Here is a 17,388-nt window from a genome sequence, read left to right on the forward strand (position 1 = left end):
CTGCCTTGGGTCCTTCAAAGGCGTTGAGGTAAGGTGACCGCCGGCGGCGGCGGCGTCTGTCTGTGTTCAGCCTGCAGCGCAGCTCCCCGCAGACGTGCTGTCGGAGCTGCTCCGGCCCAGCATCGACTACGTCCGCCACAGGAGGTTTCGGTCCGGCAACTTCCCGTCCTCGCTGAGCAACGAGAGCGACCGGCTGGTGCACTGGTGCCACGGAGCGCCCGGCGTCCTCCACATGCTGGTCATGGCCTACGAGGTGAGGCTGGACGCACGCTGGCAGCTGTGGGCGACCACATGACCCCACCCTCAATCTTCCCGAGACGTCGGCCATGTTCTGCAGGTAAAAGCCTGAAAATGATGAGCGGCCCGGCAGAACCCACCTCAGCGGATTTTTCATGTTTACTTTATGATGTGATCATCTCTTTGAACGGCGCCGCACAGCTACAGATGTTAGAGCACAAGTATCTGCTGAGGCGTGGTCGTTTGGTGGGTGTGGCCCTGCCGGATCAGCTGTTTCAGCCAGAAGTTTTCTACCTTGTGACTTCATCTGCGTCCTGGGGGGGCTCATTTAACCCTTGTGCTATCCTAGGCACTTTAACGTTGGGAGTTGGGTCATCTAGACCCACTAGACAGTGCTCTGAACCTTTTTTCTTCAATGATTTGTGATCTTCACTGGTGTCCATGGATTACATGGAATCTTTCCACCTTTATCCACCTTTGTCATGGTAGGGAGAACACGTCAATGGAAGGGGGGGTCATCTAAGATAGCACAAGGGTTATGGGGGCCCACAAGGGTCACAACTCTTTAGATCAGGGGTGTCAAACTCATTTTTTAGTTCGGGGGCCACATTCAACCCGTCTGATCTCAACTGGGCCGGACCAGTAACGTAAAGGCAAAATTACAGCTTTATTTTTGTTTTTTTACTCAATTTGAAAACATGCCTCAACCAACATGGTAGCCTAATCATTTCTTATTACACATTCATTCACAGAGGCCAATGGATCTTAGATACAATTAATTTCACTTTAAAAAATATTGGTTTATTCAATTTTATACAGACTGAATATTTTAAATCTGACACTGAAGCAATCCTGATAATAAATTCAAGAGGGGCTACAGAAAAAAATGAAACATCTTCCTAAAATGTAAACGTCCAAACGATGACAAAATTACACTAAATTAAACTTGCAAACATTTGTGAACATCAGAGTTTGGAGTTAACCTCCATTCTCTCCTGAAACTTCACCAGATATCAATATCAGGATTCAAATCCTGTGCAGCAACACATTTACTGTCATTCAAGTGTGCAAAACACAATGAAATGTCCATTATTATTATCATTCATTATTAAAAGAATCTTTTCCTGGTTTCTGCCTGAATTTTGTGGCAACACCTGCCTTCTCCCTGACCTTTGATGGACCGCCATCAGTGACTAAAATTAATTCATGTGACCAGTTCACTCCAAGCTTTTCCTTTGCTCCCCCTAGTGGCGGAATTGCGCATTTCGGTTATTTCTTTAAAAAATCATAACTCGCCACAGGAATGGACTAGAAACCTGCTTTCTTTTTTAAACATCCTTGTGATTTTTACTCTTCATGTGTGGGCCGGACTAAACCACCTGGCGGGCCGTATGTTTGACACCCCTGCTTTAGATTCACAACACGACGCAACACAAAACAACACAACACATCCCAACACTAAAAAAATGAACTCACAACACGACACTGTAACCGAAAATGGAAGTATATTTATTCTGAAATTTCCACAGGGCTAAAAGGTTGGTGATCACGTCTCCATTCAGGTTCATGGTGATGGTGATGGTCCAAACATTGTCATGCTTCTCCCTCCGTCTGTCAGTCAGCCGCTTTAGCGTGTTTCTGTCAGATTCTGACCTCCAGCCTCAATAACTCTTCTGATAAACCTTCAAATGTGACAAAAGTATCTCAATCCTTTAGTATTAACACAGAGAGTGAACTACAAATGCATTTCCAAAGAAAAAAGATCCTTTTTCAGCACTTTAATGAGAAATGATCTCTTCCAGATGTAAATAGAGGCGGCTGCCAAGGGACTGTCAACAAAGTGCAAACTCCATGAAAACACCGTTCTGTCAAAATCAATAATTTCACAAAAACTAATAAAAATGTCTACATTTATATGAACCTGTAATGAAGTCAGCATATTCATGCTACAACCTCTATATTGTGAGAAAGACCATCTTATGTTGTTGTATTTTTTTAAATATTAATAGACATGAATCATAATAAAGGTGCTCAATAGCTCTGAAGACACTGAAGCTATGATGTGGTCTCATGCGGTGAAGTTCTGACGGTCAGTTTCTAGGTTGGACTGGATTGAGCAGCTCCTGGATGAACTCAGAATGAACGTGGCAGTGCTGCTGTGTCTGCTCAGGTGTTCAAGGAGGACAAGTACCTGAAGGAGGCTGCAGACTGTGGTGAGGTCATCTGGCAGCGCGGCCTGCTGAGGAAAGGCTACGGCATCTGCCACGGGACTGCCGGCAACGCCTACGCCTTCCTGTCCCTCTACAAGCTGACGCAGGACAAGAAGCACCTGTACCGCGCCTGCAAGGTAACCCCACCCTCCAGAACCCACCCTCCAGTGCAATGGATTGGGGTTTTCAGAACCATGAAAGGCTTCCCTGCAGAGAGCTCAGTCCAGCGTGGCTTTGCTGTAACGTGTGGATGGATGGGAGGCTGCGGTCTTAGAACAGCGGCGTTCGCCCGCAGCAGCGTTCGCCCGCCGCAGCCTTCCCCCCCAGGCGCGGCGTTCCCCTGCAGCAGCGGCCGGCGCATGAAGGTCTCACAGCGACTCTGTTTCTGTCTGCAGTTTGCTGAGTGGTGCTTGGACTACGGCACCCACGGCTGCAGGATCCCTGACCGGCCCTACTCTCTGTTTGAAGGTATGCCGTGTTTGCCCCCCATGGATGTAGCTGGTAGATATTCCCTCTGGTCAACACTGGAGCTCATGGAGCTCCCTGCTCCACCATCATCCCGTGACCTGGACTCTGTGGGTCAGAGCCGGAGCAGGTCTTCAGGAACCTGGAGTCAGATCTCCGTCCTGGTTTCAAACGGTCACGTTCCTTTGTCTGAGTCTGGGCGGGGGAGGGTGACCTTTGACCTCCTGCTGCACCTATGAGCAGGTCCATCATGGCAAATGTCTGCCGTTTGGAAAGGTGGCAGCCTATCCTCAGATGTTTTCTGTAGAAAACTGGTCTTCATCAGACCTCTGCCTCCTGCTGCAGTGAGGAACCAGCCGGTTCATCTCCTGAACAAACCAGAAGCTCTCATGAGACCAGAGAGGACGATCAGAGGAACGGCTGTAAGGCACGGCGGTGGGAGCCTTATGGTTTGACGTACAGCTGTGATGTTTGATGAGCACCTTCACGTGCACGCACACGTTGTCTGGACCGGTTCCGACCATGAAGACGTTTGTCCTGGTCATACACACACTGCTGTCCTAAACCGCCGCCCCTTTGAGGGCGGAGCTAATGCTTGTTTGTCTTTCAGGTATGGCGGGGGCCATTCATTTCTTGTCTGACATGGAGAAGCCAGAAGCTTCCTGCTTCCCTGCCTTTGAACTTTGACCTGCAAACAGACGCTGAAGGTCACGAGGAGGACGGGAACCGTGGTTCTGAGACGAGGAACCGGCTTTTAAGAACCCACCTGTTCTCCAGTTTCAGCCCCCCAGCGTGCATGTGTTGGTCTTTGTGTGTGCATGCTCTCTGTGCCCCTCCCATCTCAGCTTTCCTCAGGTAGGCCCCGCCCCCACCATGGAACAAGCATGCTGGGAAGGTTAGACGGTTGGAGACAAAGGATGTGTTCCTCAGAGACTCATCACTTCCAGCAGTGGCAGGCTGCCCAGAGACGTGCACGACTCGTGCACGGAACCTGGTTTCTTCCTGTCAGCTAGGGCGGTGGGGGTGGGGGGTCAGATCCTGCTCAGTGCTGCCCCAACATGGAGCCAGAGCGCCGCCTCTCGAATCCGACAGCGCCTGAATGCCTCTCTCTGGGGCGGCCGTGTGACCTTCCGTGACCTCAGGTTCCCGCCTTCAGTGAGGATGACTGCGGCTGCTCTTCATCTGCTCTGACGCTCTTCCTGTAAGGCTGAATGTATGCGAGCCCGAATGTGTCTGGAATAAAGTCCAGACCCCAGTGGTCGGTCCTTCCTGTTTGTCGTCACTCTCAACAACACTGTCCACTCGTTAGCAGAGGCCCCGCCCCCATCGTTATGAACGCAATGACCAATCTTTGTCTTCATCTGCTGGTTTTAGCCGTTAGAACACCTGCCTTGTTTTCTGGGACATAGTTCCTCAGGTACGTAGTTATAGCCCCTCCCCTCCCCAACCTGACATTAGCGTTGCAACATAAATGAGAAACATCAGATCCGTCCGTCCAGTTCTGATCCAGATTCCAGCTCAGACCAGGAACACAAAGAGGGTCATGGATCTGTTGGTCTGCAGGTGGATGATCAGAAAGGGGCAGAGCTGGCAGACTAATGTCCTTCATAAATGTCCTCCATCATGAGAAAGACGCCACAGGCTGACACCCGTTTTCTTCAGAAAGCTCAACGGTGGCCCGTTGAAATGGTGAAAGAACGCTCCAGCAGGGGTGTATGGCCTAGTAGTCCTCTGAGGAGAATGGAGGGACGTCCGTATGGAGGGGGCCAGAGCTGCCCCCAGTGGCCCTCTCCCCTTAACCCTTGTAATATCTTAGATGACCCCCCCTTGCATTGAGGTGTTCTCCCTACCATGACAAAGGTGGATAAAGGTGGAAAGATTTCATGTAATCCATGGACACCAGTGAAGATCACAAATCATTGAAGAAAAAAGGTTCAGAGCACTGTCTAGTGCAGGATTGTCAAACTCAAGGCCCGCAGGCCAAATGTGGCCCTCGAGTAGGGCTGTGACGATGACCTCATCACCGCATCACCACCCTTTTTTTGTTTTAGTTTTTTTGTTAAAAGTTCAGCATATGGTGCGTGATTGGAACTATAATAAACACATTAAACACGTTCATCTTTGCTGATAATTTACTTGTTCTGCTAGTCCTGTGTTCAGACTTGTCTTCTTTCAGACTGTTCTCTCCTTCTCTCCCACCGCGCCTCTCACTGTCTGTCGTCGCGCCCTCTCAATTCCTCCGCAGCACGCGGCTCCCTTTACACACACAGGCGTGCGCTGTCAGAAGCACACATCCTCATTCTACAACCCAACAAATTTACGGCGTTCTAATTATTCATTTCCATTACAAGCTGCGTGCGTTCTTAAGTGCGCGACACGGCCGCCCACCAGAGGATTTTGTGTTGGGGGGGTTTATTACTGTTCTCCTTCACTCTGTAACACCAAACATGAGCGCTACTGTTAGATTTCCATGAGTATCACTTCATGTTTTGTTTGGGAACTATTTTGTGCCGCGCAAAGTTACGTGTCTGCATAAAAAAGGCGGAGCCTCCTGCCCCGCGTTCTTCATGGGTGTCAGGCTTCATGGCTACCAGAAAGGTGACAAAGTGTCTGCAGTCTGTTTATTACTGAGGAATATATAATATTCTGAGAAGATGTCTGTACCAGAGAGCACAGGTGAAGGCTCACCTGCAGCTAGAGAGCGGTCCACTGCAGAAGAATCAACACGCACCCCCAACACACGTGTGCGCTCCTTCCTCCCAGTCCTACACACGACGCAGCGCGCTCACACAGTCACAGTTAATCTACCACACCTACATAGTTACTTCATTAGTTAGATAGGTAGTAGTTAGTTGTTACTGTTATTTGTTAATAAAGAATACTGCGTTGGAATTTTATTTATTTCTGATGCGGCCGCCGGGGGATTTTGTGATTTTTGGGGGGGGGGGTCTGCGGTTAACCACGACCCCGCCCCCCTGGTGGTTCATCACCGCGGTGATAAAAAAGATCCGACACATCACACTTCTACCCGCGAGAGCGTAAAAGTTTTTAATTTCTTAAAATAAAATTTGTGTGTATTTATTCATATCTAGGGGGAATCTGACTTGAAATATTGGATTGGGCAACTAAACATTAGGACTTAAACACTGTCCATATAACTTAACCTGACAGAATCTAATGTAAAAGGATTTATGCTAAAGTAACAAGCAAACATATGTTCTATGCAACTGTTATTGTCACTTTAAAAAGTTATAATAAATAAACAATGAGTTATTTAACATTAAGGATTAGTTACATTTATTTTTCATTACATTTAGTTACATGTATAAGTTACATCTGGCCCTTTGAGGACAGCCACTCTGCTAATGTGGCCCTCAGTGAAAATGAGTTTGACACCCCTGGTGTAGTGGGTCTAGATGACCCACCTCCCAATGTTAAAGTGCCTAGGATAGCAGAAGGGTTACAGCTGGATTCAAATCGGAGAGGTCAGAGTTCACTCACAGAACTAAAAACAAAGGACTAAAAAGCTAAAACCATCAATGTGAAGAAAAGAGTTAGGCTGTGTCCGAATTACCGCCCTAACCCCTATATAGTGCACTATATAGTGCGGTCGCCATTTTGTAGTGCTGTCCGAATCTACAGTTCAAAAATCATGTGCACTAGAAATTTCCCAGAATTCTCTACGAAAAACCAGTGTGGATCGATGCTCACTCGATCGGCCAATATTGCCCAGAATGCACTGCGTTCATACCAGAATGCATTGCGTGTGACCCACAATACACTGCGCTTGAATTATTCGAAGATGGCGGACGGTTGCGCGAGAAAGAGGACTTAAAAATGTAAGTATATTTAAAAGTATCAAGTATCTGTTGTAAAATATATTTGTAAATACGTAAGATGATGTGTTTAATGTGTTATATTCCTCAATCGACTATCTACATTGTTTGGAAGCTCATCAATTTCGGTAATGCTAAAGCTAACGCTAGCGTGAATTAGCGCCGAATGCTAAAAACAAACGCTGTTGATATTACAAAAAAAAACGAGTGAGTTCTAACCGTAGTAATAAGTTATTAACACATTTTTTAAATGTGTTTATATATGTAGGGACTGACGAGGATGAGGAAAATCTGATCCATCTGTGGATGGAGAAAGAGCCTGTTTGTTATCAGGCAAGCTCGTGCTGGATGGGAGTAGAGACACTTGATCAGATTTGTATTTATTTATCATTAAACTGTAATCGTTGTCATGTTGGGGTAAAGGTTGTTGTTGAAAGAGGAGAGGAGGAAAGAGCAAGAAGGGACAATGAGTGACAGGAGAGTCTGTTAAGCTTACCTGAGTTTAAAATATTGTTCACAAAATGTAACGTCGTCGTTGTTTTTGCAATTTGTTTAATAAATGCATGAACAAAAATGAATTATTTACATGTACTATTTAAATCTGAGCCATTTTTAACAATCTCAAAAGAATTTTCATATAAATATCAAATGTACATATTTACATTTTCGTTGTATATGTTAACATTTATTTTATATATGTTAACAATAATCCTGGTCTTCTAGAGTCATGTGTGTCACAGTTGGAGCTGAAAGGAAAGCAGAGATCTGTCCTCGCAGACGGACGCCACTTTACCCGTCCTACTGGTTCCTGGTGTGGCTCAACATCTGTGGCTCCAAGCAGTCCCCTTCGCTGATGCACAGATTGTGCAGAACTGAACTGCAGGCAATGATTTTCATTGCAAAGGTTGGTTTTACTTCCAGTGCCCCCAGAAATATTGCTCTCCTCCTCATCTTCATAATGCCAAATCCTCTCTCCACCACAGAGCATGCCTTGGCGTGGTGCTGGTTGTAACGGGCCTGAACCGCATTCCTCATGGGTTCCCTGTAGGGTGTCAGCAGCGTGATGGGATGAGCAATGAGGGATACCCACTATCACCCAAAAGGATCCTTCAGGTGGGTATGTTTGATTTACATAAATTGGGCTTTTTACGTAGAAGCTGTGAACTGTGGACTGATCCTTGATTCCCAACAAAAATATCTCTAAATTTGGCATTAGTCACGTACAGCCTGCAGTTGAATGGAATAAAAAAGCTTCCTGTTAAAATAACAAGCTGCATTTTCTTTTAGGAACTTTATTCTTAAGTGGCAGCTATCAATGCTCCCCAGGACCTTTTGGAAGGTGGAAGACCAAGCGAGCTGCTATAAAACCAGAGGTGACCAATGGCAGTTCATTCCCACTGGATGCTGGGTGACCCTGCTCATCAGCTGGAGGATCCGGTCTGCCGTCCTGTGGACAACGTCGCTCACAGTGGACCGTGGCATGTAAAGGGCCCTGGTTACCACACCGTAAGATGTGCCACACGCCAGCCAGAAAAGAAACACCAGGACCTCAGTCTCCTGTGCCCCCCCCAGAGTGTGAGGAACCCGAAGCTGCTCCACCAGATGCTCAATGGTCCTGCGGGTCAACCGATCTGCGGGTCTGCCGGTCTGGTCTTGTGTGGGACTGACCATCAGTGTGAAGGGCCACGACAGACACCTTTATGTTGGCAAAGCAGTAGAGACGTGGAAGACCCTGGAAAATAGAAAAATAATTATTTCATTGAGAAAATTAAATCTGATTTTTTTTAATGTTTCATTTTATTCTTATGTCTTACATTTTAGTTTATGACGTATTTATAAATGCTGGAAAATCTCGTGGATTTTTTTGGCTGGGTTTTTGGATTTTTATATAAATATTTAAAAATTAAAGTATTTTTGTTTAAAACAAGTGATATGGTTTGACTCTGAATAAAAAATACTAAACTTTGATCTCACAAGTGTTTCATGTAGTTAGACTATACAGTTCATAGTCCAGTTTTGAAAAAGAATGTTAAAGTCTTACCCAGCAGACTGTGTAACCTTGAGCACAATTAGTAACAATTGCTTAAATTGAACTAATAAAAAAACTTTAAGTTTAACTCACAAGTTGTTCATGTCTGGTCAGGGGCATCCAGAGGAAATCTTCTGAGATGTCTGCTTGTCCTTGCTGTCCTGTGATGCTGCATATCTGCTCGTTTTTGGTTTGATCTCACGAAAAACGGTTGAATTATTGCCAGGAAGACGGACAGATTCATATATAAAGCTATTTTCAGTAACGTAGAAGATAAAACTACAGAAAAAAAATGCTTCCTCGCAAGAGCCCGTAAATCGTTCAGCGGCACAAAAATAAATATTGCCATGGACTAATGACTTGAGGGTTTATTTATCAACTAATACATAAACTCTACACCAATTTGTTTGTAATTTTATTATTTATAAATCAGCCACGTTTTCCATGATCAGAACACAGCAGATTCATAAATAGTCATCATAAAATGTTTATATTTATTTTATTTTTACTTTGACAAATGGGTGTCATTCTCGGCGTTAAATAGAAGTAGTTCCTCTCCAGACCAGGTGGGGGCGGTAATGCGCCACTTTGTTTTCGTGCCGAGCGCCATTCGAAAACACCCGAAAGAGAAAACTAGTGAGCACGGGTGTCCGAATTGCTTAGAAAATTCAGAGAACTATATAGAGAACTATATAGTGCCGCACTATATAGGGTTTTAGTAGTTAGGGGTTAGGGCGGTAATTCGGACACAGCCTTAGAGTCCAAACCTCCATAATGCAGTTCCTCAAATGACCACTAGAGGCTGGTGTCTGAAGGTGCATGAACTCTTAGATCTTTGTTGAGTTCTGCAGGTAACTAGTGTGCCACGGTCTAAGCCTCACTTTCATTACCCAGAATGCTTTGGGGAACAGAAACCGTCTGCAGAGGTCAGCAGTGCACTCTGCCTGGTGAAGAGTGACCGGACCCTGTTTCTCAGAAAACCACACAAACTCCAACAGTGAGTTTTATTTCTGCATTCTGTGGACAATCAGGCAGAGAGTCTGTCCATGTCAGCAGGTGAAAGGTCATGCTGCTGTGCACGTGGACTCCTCTGTGGAGCGCTGGTCCCTCCCCAGGCTGGATGCCCTGTCAGGGGTCTTCCCTGCTCACAAAGCTCCAGGAGAGGACGTCAGGCGTTCTGCCCCCGTAGACGCCCACGCCAGTTCGAATCCTCGGGTAAATCTGGGCGTCCTTCCTCCATTCGTCCTTCTGTCAGTTTGAGGTCATTGTGAGTCCTGCTGGTTCTTCCTGCAGCGGGTGGGTCCAGGTCACAGCGCTATGGGTGCTCTACGCCTGCAGGGGGGGGCGTGTTTTCCTTCGTACAGGGGGGGGGAGTCAGTAAAGAGAAGCAGAAAGGTGATTCTGAAACATCTCTGAAGATGCTGCTGACACAACCTGAACAGGCCTGAAAGTGCTGACTCATGGTTGAAATGTTGACATGGGAAACAAACCCTCGACCCACAGGAGCTCCGCTCCACCACAAACACAGAAACATGACACTGACGCGGCTCAGAGGCTTCTCTCCTCCACGTCTGGACGTCAGCATCAGCGTCTCTCTGTGGGACAAACTGTCTTCTCCACAAGTCCTCGTGATGTCACAAAATACTGCCCCCCCCCCCCCCCCCCGCCGCCCCCTGGCTCTTCCGGACGTCACTTCTTGTCTGCGTTCTGAAATATCTGTTCGTAGGGGGGTGGGGGGTGGCTGCAGTAGGATGGAGGTGGGGGGTAGGGACTTTTCATCACGTAGGTGAAGCCAGGCGCTGCGGGGTACGCTGGGTGAATCATGGTGGCCCCCGCCTCGCCTGCTGTCCCCCCGTTGACCCCGAAGCCCTGCATGCTCCCAGGCTGCTGAGAAACTGCAGACATGAGAGGAAAAGATGTTCAGGAAAGCGGGACGCAGACACATGCAGCAGGAGAATGACCTGCTGTACACAGGAGCCCAGGCCCCACATCATGACTCCCCCGCCTCCGTGCTTCACACTGACCGTTCCTGGGGGTCAGGACAGTCGTACTGCAGCATTTGTTTCTGTTAGTTTCACATTTGGAATGAAGGTTTTGGCTGCTCAGGAGGACTGAAGCTCATGGACATGGAGCGACCGGGCGGGTCATGTGAGACCCAAAAGGTTCTGCAGAGTGAAACTAAAGGCTGCGGTAGGACGGGTACACGGAGCCACAGGCTGTTCTACCAAACCCGAGGAGAAATTCAGGTTTCCAGCCAACGACTCCAAAGCAGAACTTTCTCAAGGTTCTGAAGACGGGAGTCAACCTTTTGGTCACCAGAACCAGCCCGTCTTCCCAATGAGGCTTCAGGTTTCAACAACTGAGCTTCACTTTTAGCAGCTGGACTGCTCAACATGCAAACAGAAGTGTTTCTTTTCTACAAACTAACATTTCAACGCTCAGTTTCCCCTCATACGGTTGACAGGAAAAGAGGAATCTGCCAACTTTCATGCAGCCTGTCAGGCGTGCTGGGAGGTCAGAGGTCAGAATGAGGTTCTTCAGCTTCACTCGATGCTCAGCATTTGAGGCTGAAGAACGTTTCTGGATCATCAGTCAGGCTCCGCCAGTGAAGCGGACTCCGGACTCTCCCAAACCCCAAACCCCACTGTCCTCTGAGGAGGAGGTGTTGACGGCGCCCGCCTACCTGCTGTGGCCACAGGGTGTCTGGTGAAGGACACGTTGAAAGCAGGCTCGTCTCTCAGAGGTGAGGGGTAGATCCGTCTGCGGATGAAGAAGCCCGCCCCACAGCAGAACAGCACCCCTATCATGAGCAGGACCCTGAGGAACACAAGAGAAGACCGCTGAAGCTTCCACCTTCAGCTCTGAGGTTCAAGAGTGCCGTCGGTCTGGATCTGCAGCAGAAGATCCAGACCAGCACTCACCAGAAGTACCAGAGTCTCTGGACGGACAGAGCCCGCAGGCAGCAGCGGGTCCCACAGCAGTCCTCATAAGAGCGACATCTGGAAGCAAACAGAAGCATCTCTGAGATCATCCTCACAGGACGGACGGTGAAGCAGTTCCAGCAGAAACAGATGAACGTTGGGCTCATCCCGTCACATGACCAGACTCCCAGCATCCTTCACTTCAGCATCGGGTCACAGCTCAAGAGGGGTTCAGGTTTACTCTGGGTCCTTCCCAAGACCTGATCACTCCAGGACCGGATCACACTGAGACCTGATCACTCCAGGACCGGATCACACTGAGACCTGGTCACTCCAGGACCGGATCACACTGGGACCTGATCACTCCAGGACCGGATCACACTGGGACCTGGTCACTCCAGGACCGGATCACACTGAGACCTGATCACTCCAGGACCGGATCACACTGGGACCTGATCACTCCAGGACCGGATCACACTGGGACCTGATCACTCCAGGACCGGATCACACTGGGACCTGGTCACTCCAGGACCGGATCACACTGAGACCTGATCACTCCAGGACCGGATCACACTGGGACCTGATCACTCCAGGACCGGATCACACTGGGACCTGATCACTCCAGGACCGGATCACACTGGGACCTGATCACTCCAGGACCGGATCACACTGGGACCTGATCACTCCAGGACCGGATCACACTGGGACCTGATCACTCCAGGACCGGATCACACTGGGACCTGATCACTCCAGGACCGGATCACACTGGGACCTGATAACTCCAGGACCGGATCACACTGAGACCTGGTCACTCCAGGACCGGATCACACTGGGACCTGGTCACTCCAGGACCGGATCACACTGGGACCTGGTCACTCCAGGACCGGATCACACTGAGACCTGGTCACTCCAGGACCGGATCACACTGAGACCTGGTCACTCCAGGACCGGATCACACTGGGACCTGATCACTCCAGGACCGGATCACACTGGGACCTGATCACTCCAGGACCGGATCACACTGGGACCTGATCACTCCAGGACCGGATCACACTGAGACCTGGTCACTCCAGGACCGGATCACACTGGGACCTGATCACTCCAGGACCGGATCACACTGGGACCTGATCACTCCAGGACCGGATCACACTGGGACCTGATCACTCCAGGACCGGATCACACTGGGACCTGATCACTCCAGGACCGGATCACACTGGGACCTGATCACTCCAGGACCGGATCACACTGGGACCTGATCACTCCAGGACCGGATCACACTGGGACCTGATCACTCCAGGACCGGATCACACTGGGACCTGATAACTCCAGGACCGGATCACACTGAGACCTGATCACTCCAGGACCGGATCACACTGGGACCTGATCACTCCAGGACCGGATCACACTGGGACCTGGTCACTCCAGGACCGGATCACACTGAGACCTGGTCACTCCAGGACCGGATCACACTGAGACCTGGTCACTCCAGGACCGGATCACACTGGGACCTGATCACTCCAGGACCGGATCACACTGGGACCTGATAACTCCAGGACCGGATCACACTGTGACCTGATCACTCCAGGACCGGATCACACTGGGACCTGATCACTCCAGGACCGGATCACACTGAGACCTGATCACTCCAGGACCGGATCACACTGGGACCTGATCACTCCAGGACCGGATCACACTGGGACCTGATCACTCCAGGACCGGATCACACTGGGACCTGGTCACTCCAGGACCGGATCACACTGAGACCTGGTCACTCCAGGACCGGATCACACTGAGACCTGGTCACTCCAGGTCCGGATCACACTGGGACCTGCTCTGTCAAAGCTGCCATGATCTACTGTTCCGGACTCAGGTCTCTTCTATGAAGGACAGTCAGAGAAGGTCACACAAAGGTTTGGATGGAGGGTTTACTCTTATTGCTAGTCCAGACATGGAAGACAAGGACAAAGAACTTACATGAAGTGGATGGGATACCTGCCCTCCAGGTACCAGCAGGACTTCTTGGCTTCTACACACTGTGAGGCAGAAACAGGTTTGTTAGAACAGACAGCAGCTTCTATTCATCTGTGTTCCTGCAGAGCCTCACAGACACCGCCAGGGTTCTACTGAAGCCAAAAGTCTCCCATCAACCCCTTCTCCAGTAGAGACGCAGAGCCTGTGGACCGGGTCACGTCACCGAGACAAACCTGATGGAAGGCCGCCCCTCTCTAGGTTTACGCTCCAACTCCACCAAAGCCCGGTCACACTCACCGCGATTCTGGTCTTGGTTTCCCTGAGTCAAAGTCGTTTACGGTTGTTGAGCAAAGACTCTGCTCATGAAATGTCTGCACGGAAGCTTTTCACTCAGCCACAATGGCACACAGCTTTGGTCCACTTCCAGCTCTGCAAACACACAACCAGAACCTCCAGCAGTGAGGCCATGGCAGGAAAGCTGGAACAGGGGGAGGAGCTTAGGTTTCACAGTGCTCTGACGAGAACAGCATCAGCAGTGAGGGTCTGTAAAGAACGACTGAGCAGCACGGCTGTAAAGCAGGAGGATTTACGTTTGAAACTGATCTGAGTCTGGAGGTGGGAGCAGAGCTTCCTTCATGCTGAGCCTCCTCTCCTTCACTTTACTGCATGATCTGCTCTTCTTCTGATGAAGATGCTCACACTCCAGGCTGCTGAGGTGATGAGGAAAGTGAAGTAAAGTGGAGTGTTGAATACAGAGCTCAGTTCTACCTCATCCATGTCCAGAAGTCCAAAATGCAGCAGTTCCACCAGGAACAACTGCAGAAGCAGAGGACTCATGGATTCACACATGAAAGCGCACACATACACGCACACGCATGTACAAGCAGGTTCAGCAGCCTCTTCATCTGTAGATTGAACAGCAGCAGCGTCTTCCCTCCTAACTGTACCGATTGAGGCCCGGTGGGATGACCATTAGACAAAGGGGCCACGCCCACATGTGTTTCCTCCCTGGAACATCAAAGCAGACTCGGCCGCCTTTGACCTTTCCGGGTCACAGCGCGGCTCCTGCAGGTGAGGAAGTGGTCCAGCGGAGCCCCGCCCCTCCAGGAAGCCCCTTGACGTGCAACACAAAGCCAACGTTCTCTGCAGGACAGCAGGACCGTGAACGCAGCACGCTGCCTTCGGGCCCCTCCAGTCAAATTCAGCTGAGAATGGGTCAGTCCAAACCAGGGCATCCCCCCCCCCCCCCCCCTTATGAGGACCGAGGAGCACAGAACAAAAGACCCCCCCCCCCCCCCACAGTAGTGTTTACATTGGAACACAGCCACGTAATCCAGACGCACGCGCGGCGCAGGCTCATCATCTCTGCATCTTCGTTGTTTGATGGGATTAAAGCTCAGTTCACACGCACGCGCGGAACAGCTGTCAGCAGAGCTCTAGGCGCCCGAACCCCCCCCCCCCCCCAGCGGCACCGCCCCGCTCCTCTCCGCCGCGGCGCTCGCGCGCGCAGCACTCACCTCTGCCAGCAGCCACACGGCGACGGCGGTGGCGGCGCGGCTCATGGCTCCGAGGCCCCGGAGGAGACGCTGCTTCACGGAGACGCCTTCATCCCGCCGCTGCGCACCTGCAGGACGACGTTTCCACGGCTCAAGCTGCTCGCGCGCGCTCCTGCCGCGGCCGTCCCACAGCGCCGCCCACAAGAGCGCATGCGTGACGCCCTGCCCTTTGACGTTTTGGTCTGACTGAGCATTTACGGACAGTCTGAGCCATGAATGTGGCAGAGCTCAGCTTCCATCACATTTGTGCTACAGTAGCACGAGTCTCATTATACCATGTTTGTGTGTGTGTGTGTGTGTGTGTGTGTGTCTATGTGTCATTATAGCATGTATGTATGTGTGTTATAGCATGTATAATGAGACTACAGGCTCTCTGTTCTATTTGAATCAGGTCTGCAGGGACCTTTTTAATAATAATAGATTAGTTTCATCTGCTTTTCCAGACACTCAAAGTTCTTCAATGTGTCCATCATTCATTCATACTTTGTGATGTACTACTACTACTGATGTCGCCTCTGCTGCCCTGGGCCAGACTGACAGAGGCGTGGCCGCTGGTTCTACGGCCCCTCAGACGTCACCGGGACATTTATGCACATTCACACACCAGCAGAGCCACGCTGGAGGCAGGGGGGGGGGGAGAGTCTAACCCCCAAACACAACAAGAGCTGGCTGGGGGGAGCGGGGATCGAACCACCGACCCTTCGATCATTGGACGACCTGCTATTTGCTCCCCACATTCAGCCATGTTGATTCCGTCAACAGTTGGTCAGGACTTGATTGACAGTGGAGACACAGTTCTGATCAACCGCCAAGTTTTCATGTCAAAACATTTCCACCTTTAATGTGACTATTAGCTGTTGTAAAAAACAATCAGAAATCTTTGGGGGGATAAATGCAACCTAAACAGCTAAACTGATGTGTTTAGCTGGTCCAGCTGAAGAAAATCAACCCCAAAGCATGATGCTGCCACCACCATGCTTGACTACAGGCATGGTGTGGTGTACACATCCTTTAGTGACTGGGATGTAAGAGTGTTCATATTTGACCAATGACATTCAATGCCCTGTTAAACTGGAGTAAAAAGTTTAAAAATGCTTCAGTTTTTCACATTTTTATTTAATCTTTTTGTTCAACCCATGGATTAAAAGCTGAAAGTCTGCACTTCAATGGTATCTGAGTCGTTTTATTTCAAATTCCCTGTGGAAATGTACAGAAACTAAATGACAAAGAATATGTCTCTGTCCAAATATTTATGGTCCTGACTGTATGTGACTGGGATCCCCTGATAAAGTCAGCAGATCTAAAAGGCTTTTTCTGAGGTTCTTGTAGCCACGTCTTCTCATGGTCATGGTCTGCAGACACAGCTGTGGAGAAGCTAGTGGAGAAAATGTGACACAACAGTAACACCACCAACAACTGGATATTCGTCCAGAATCCTGAAAAGATGATAAGAAAATCAGTCAGGGAGGAAACCGACATCAACCCTGAAGGCGCTGCAGGACGTCCTGGCTGTGTATCACATGGGACAACAATCTCCTGGCTTCTTAATCCTATCTGGACTATGGGGTTGGGTGACAAGATGGGAGCCTCATCTTCCAGAAACAAACTTCCAAGCCCCACTGAAGATTGCAAAAAGATTTCTGAAATCCCCCAAACGCATGTGGGAACGTGTGTTGTGCTCTGATGAGACCAAGACCTAACGTTTTGACATAATTCCTGAAGGGATATTTGGTGAAATACAACTCTGCACATTCTTTCAGCACAACAACGACCCCAAGCAAAAGAATGGCTTCTCCGCAATAAGACAACAGTTTTGGAACGGCCCGCCAGTCCAGACCTGGATCTGTGGGGTGACCTGAAGAGGGCTGTGCACAGGAGAGGCTCTCACAGCCTGTCAGAGTTGGAAGGGTTTGTCGGTCGAGACGTCCCAGGCTGATAACTGCCCCAGAAGACTGAGTGCTGTGGTAAAAGCTAAAGGTGCTGCACCGAAGCATCCATTTAACCCTTGTGCTATCTTAGATGACCCCCCCTTCCATTGACGTGTTCTCCCTACCATGACAAAGGTGGATAAAGGTGGAAAGATTTCATGTAATCCATGGACACCAGTGAAGATCACAAATCATTGAAGAAAAAAGGTTCAGAGCACTGTCTAGTGGGTCTAGA

The 17,388-nt window shown here is 49.4% G+C and overlaps 2 protein-coding genes and 2 long non-coding RNA genes across 6 annotated transcripts in view; 2 read left to right on the forward strand and 2 right to left on the reverse strand.

Moving 5' to 3' along the window:
* Positions 1–5,028, forward strand: part of lancl2 (LanC lantibiotic synthetase component C-like 2 (bacterial)) — a 13,307-nt gene extending 8,279 nt beyond the window's left edge. For 2 of the 3 annotated variants that reach the window (XM_078938368.1, XM_078938370.1), the window contains exons 6-8: positions 71–253; positions 2,408–2,584; positions 2,843–3,368. In XM_078938368.1, the coding sequence (XP_078794494.1) occupies positions 71–253; positions 2,408–2,584; positions 2,843–3,151 (669 nt within the window). In that variant the 3' untranslated portion in view covers positions 3,152–3,368. Of the gene's footprint in view, positions 1–70; positions 254–2,407; positions 2,585–2,842; positions 3,369–3,522 lie in introns of those variants that run through there. The other variant, XM_078938369.1, reaches the window with a different exon arrangement.
* A 1,585-nt stretch (positions 5,029–6,613) lies between these two features.
* On the forward strand, positions 6,614–7,866 carry LOC144988224 (uncharacterized). The gene is made up of 3 exons (XR_013652066.1): positions 6,614–6,751; positions 7,472–7,652; positions 7,732–7,866. It is a non-coding gene; the product is annotated as an uncharacterized LOC144988224 (long non-coding RNA).
* A 370-nt stretch (positions 7,867–8,236) lies between these two features.
* LOC144988225 (uncharacterized) lies at positions 8,237–8,995 on the reverse strand. Its single transcript, XR_013652067.1, has 2 exons — positions 8,871–8,995; positions 8,237–8,480 (listed from the first exon to the last, which is right to left on the reverse strand). It is a non-coding gene; the product is annotated as an uncharacterized LOC144988225 (long non-coding RNA).
* A 772-nt stretch (positions 8,996–9,767) lies between these two features.
* Positions 9,768–15,392, reverse strand: vopp1b (VOPP1 WW domain binding protein b). The gene is made up of 5 exons (XM_078938376.1): positions 15,187–15,392; positions 13,673–13,731; positions 11,699–11,776; positions 11,461–11,594; positions 9,768–10,672 (listed from the first exon to the last, which is right to left on the reverse strand). Exons 1-5 carry the CDS (start codon positions 15,229–15,231, stop codon positions 10,467–10,469), a joined length of 522 nt encoding a protein of 173 aa, XP_078794502.1. The 5' UTR covers positions 15,232–15,392; the 3' UTR covers positions 9,768–10,466.
* Positions 15,393–17,388: the final 1,996 nt, after the last annotated feature.

This window comes from Oryzias latipes, chromosome 20 (assembly GCF_053564925.1).
Source record: "Oryzias latipes strain Hd-rR chromosome 20, Olatipes_Hd-rR_3.1".
Classification (NCBI taxonomy): Eukaryota; Metazoa; Chordata; class Actinopteri; order Beloniformes; family Adrianichthyidae; genus Oryzias; species Oryzias latipes.

Coding starts and splice junctions, on each gene's coding strand:
- vopp1b (XM_078938376.1), bottom strand. CDS start 15,231: ATGAGCCGCGCCGCCACCGCCGTCGCCGTGTGGCTGCTGGCAGAG. Junction 13,732..15,186: donor CCGTGTGGCTGCTGGCAGAG/GTGAGTGCTGCG, acceptor TCTGCCTCACAG/TGTGTAGAAGCCAAGAAGTC. Junction 11,595..11,698: donor CAGAGACTCTGGTACTTCTG/GTGAGTGCTGGT, acceptor TGTGTTCCTCAG/GGTCCTGCTCATGATAGGGG.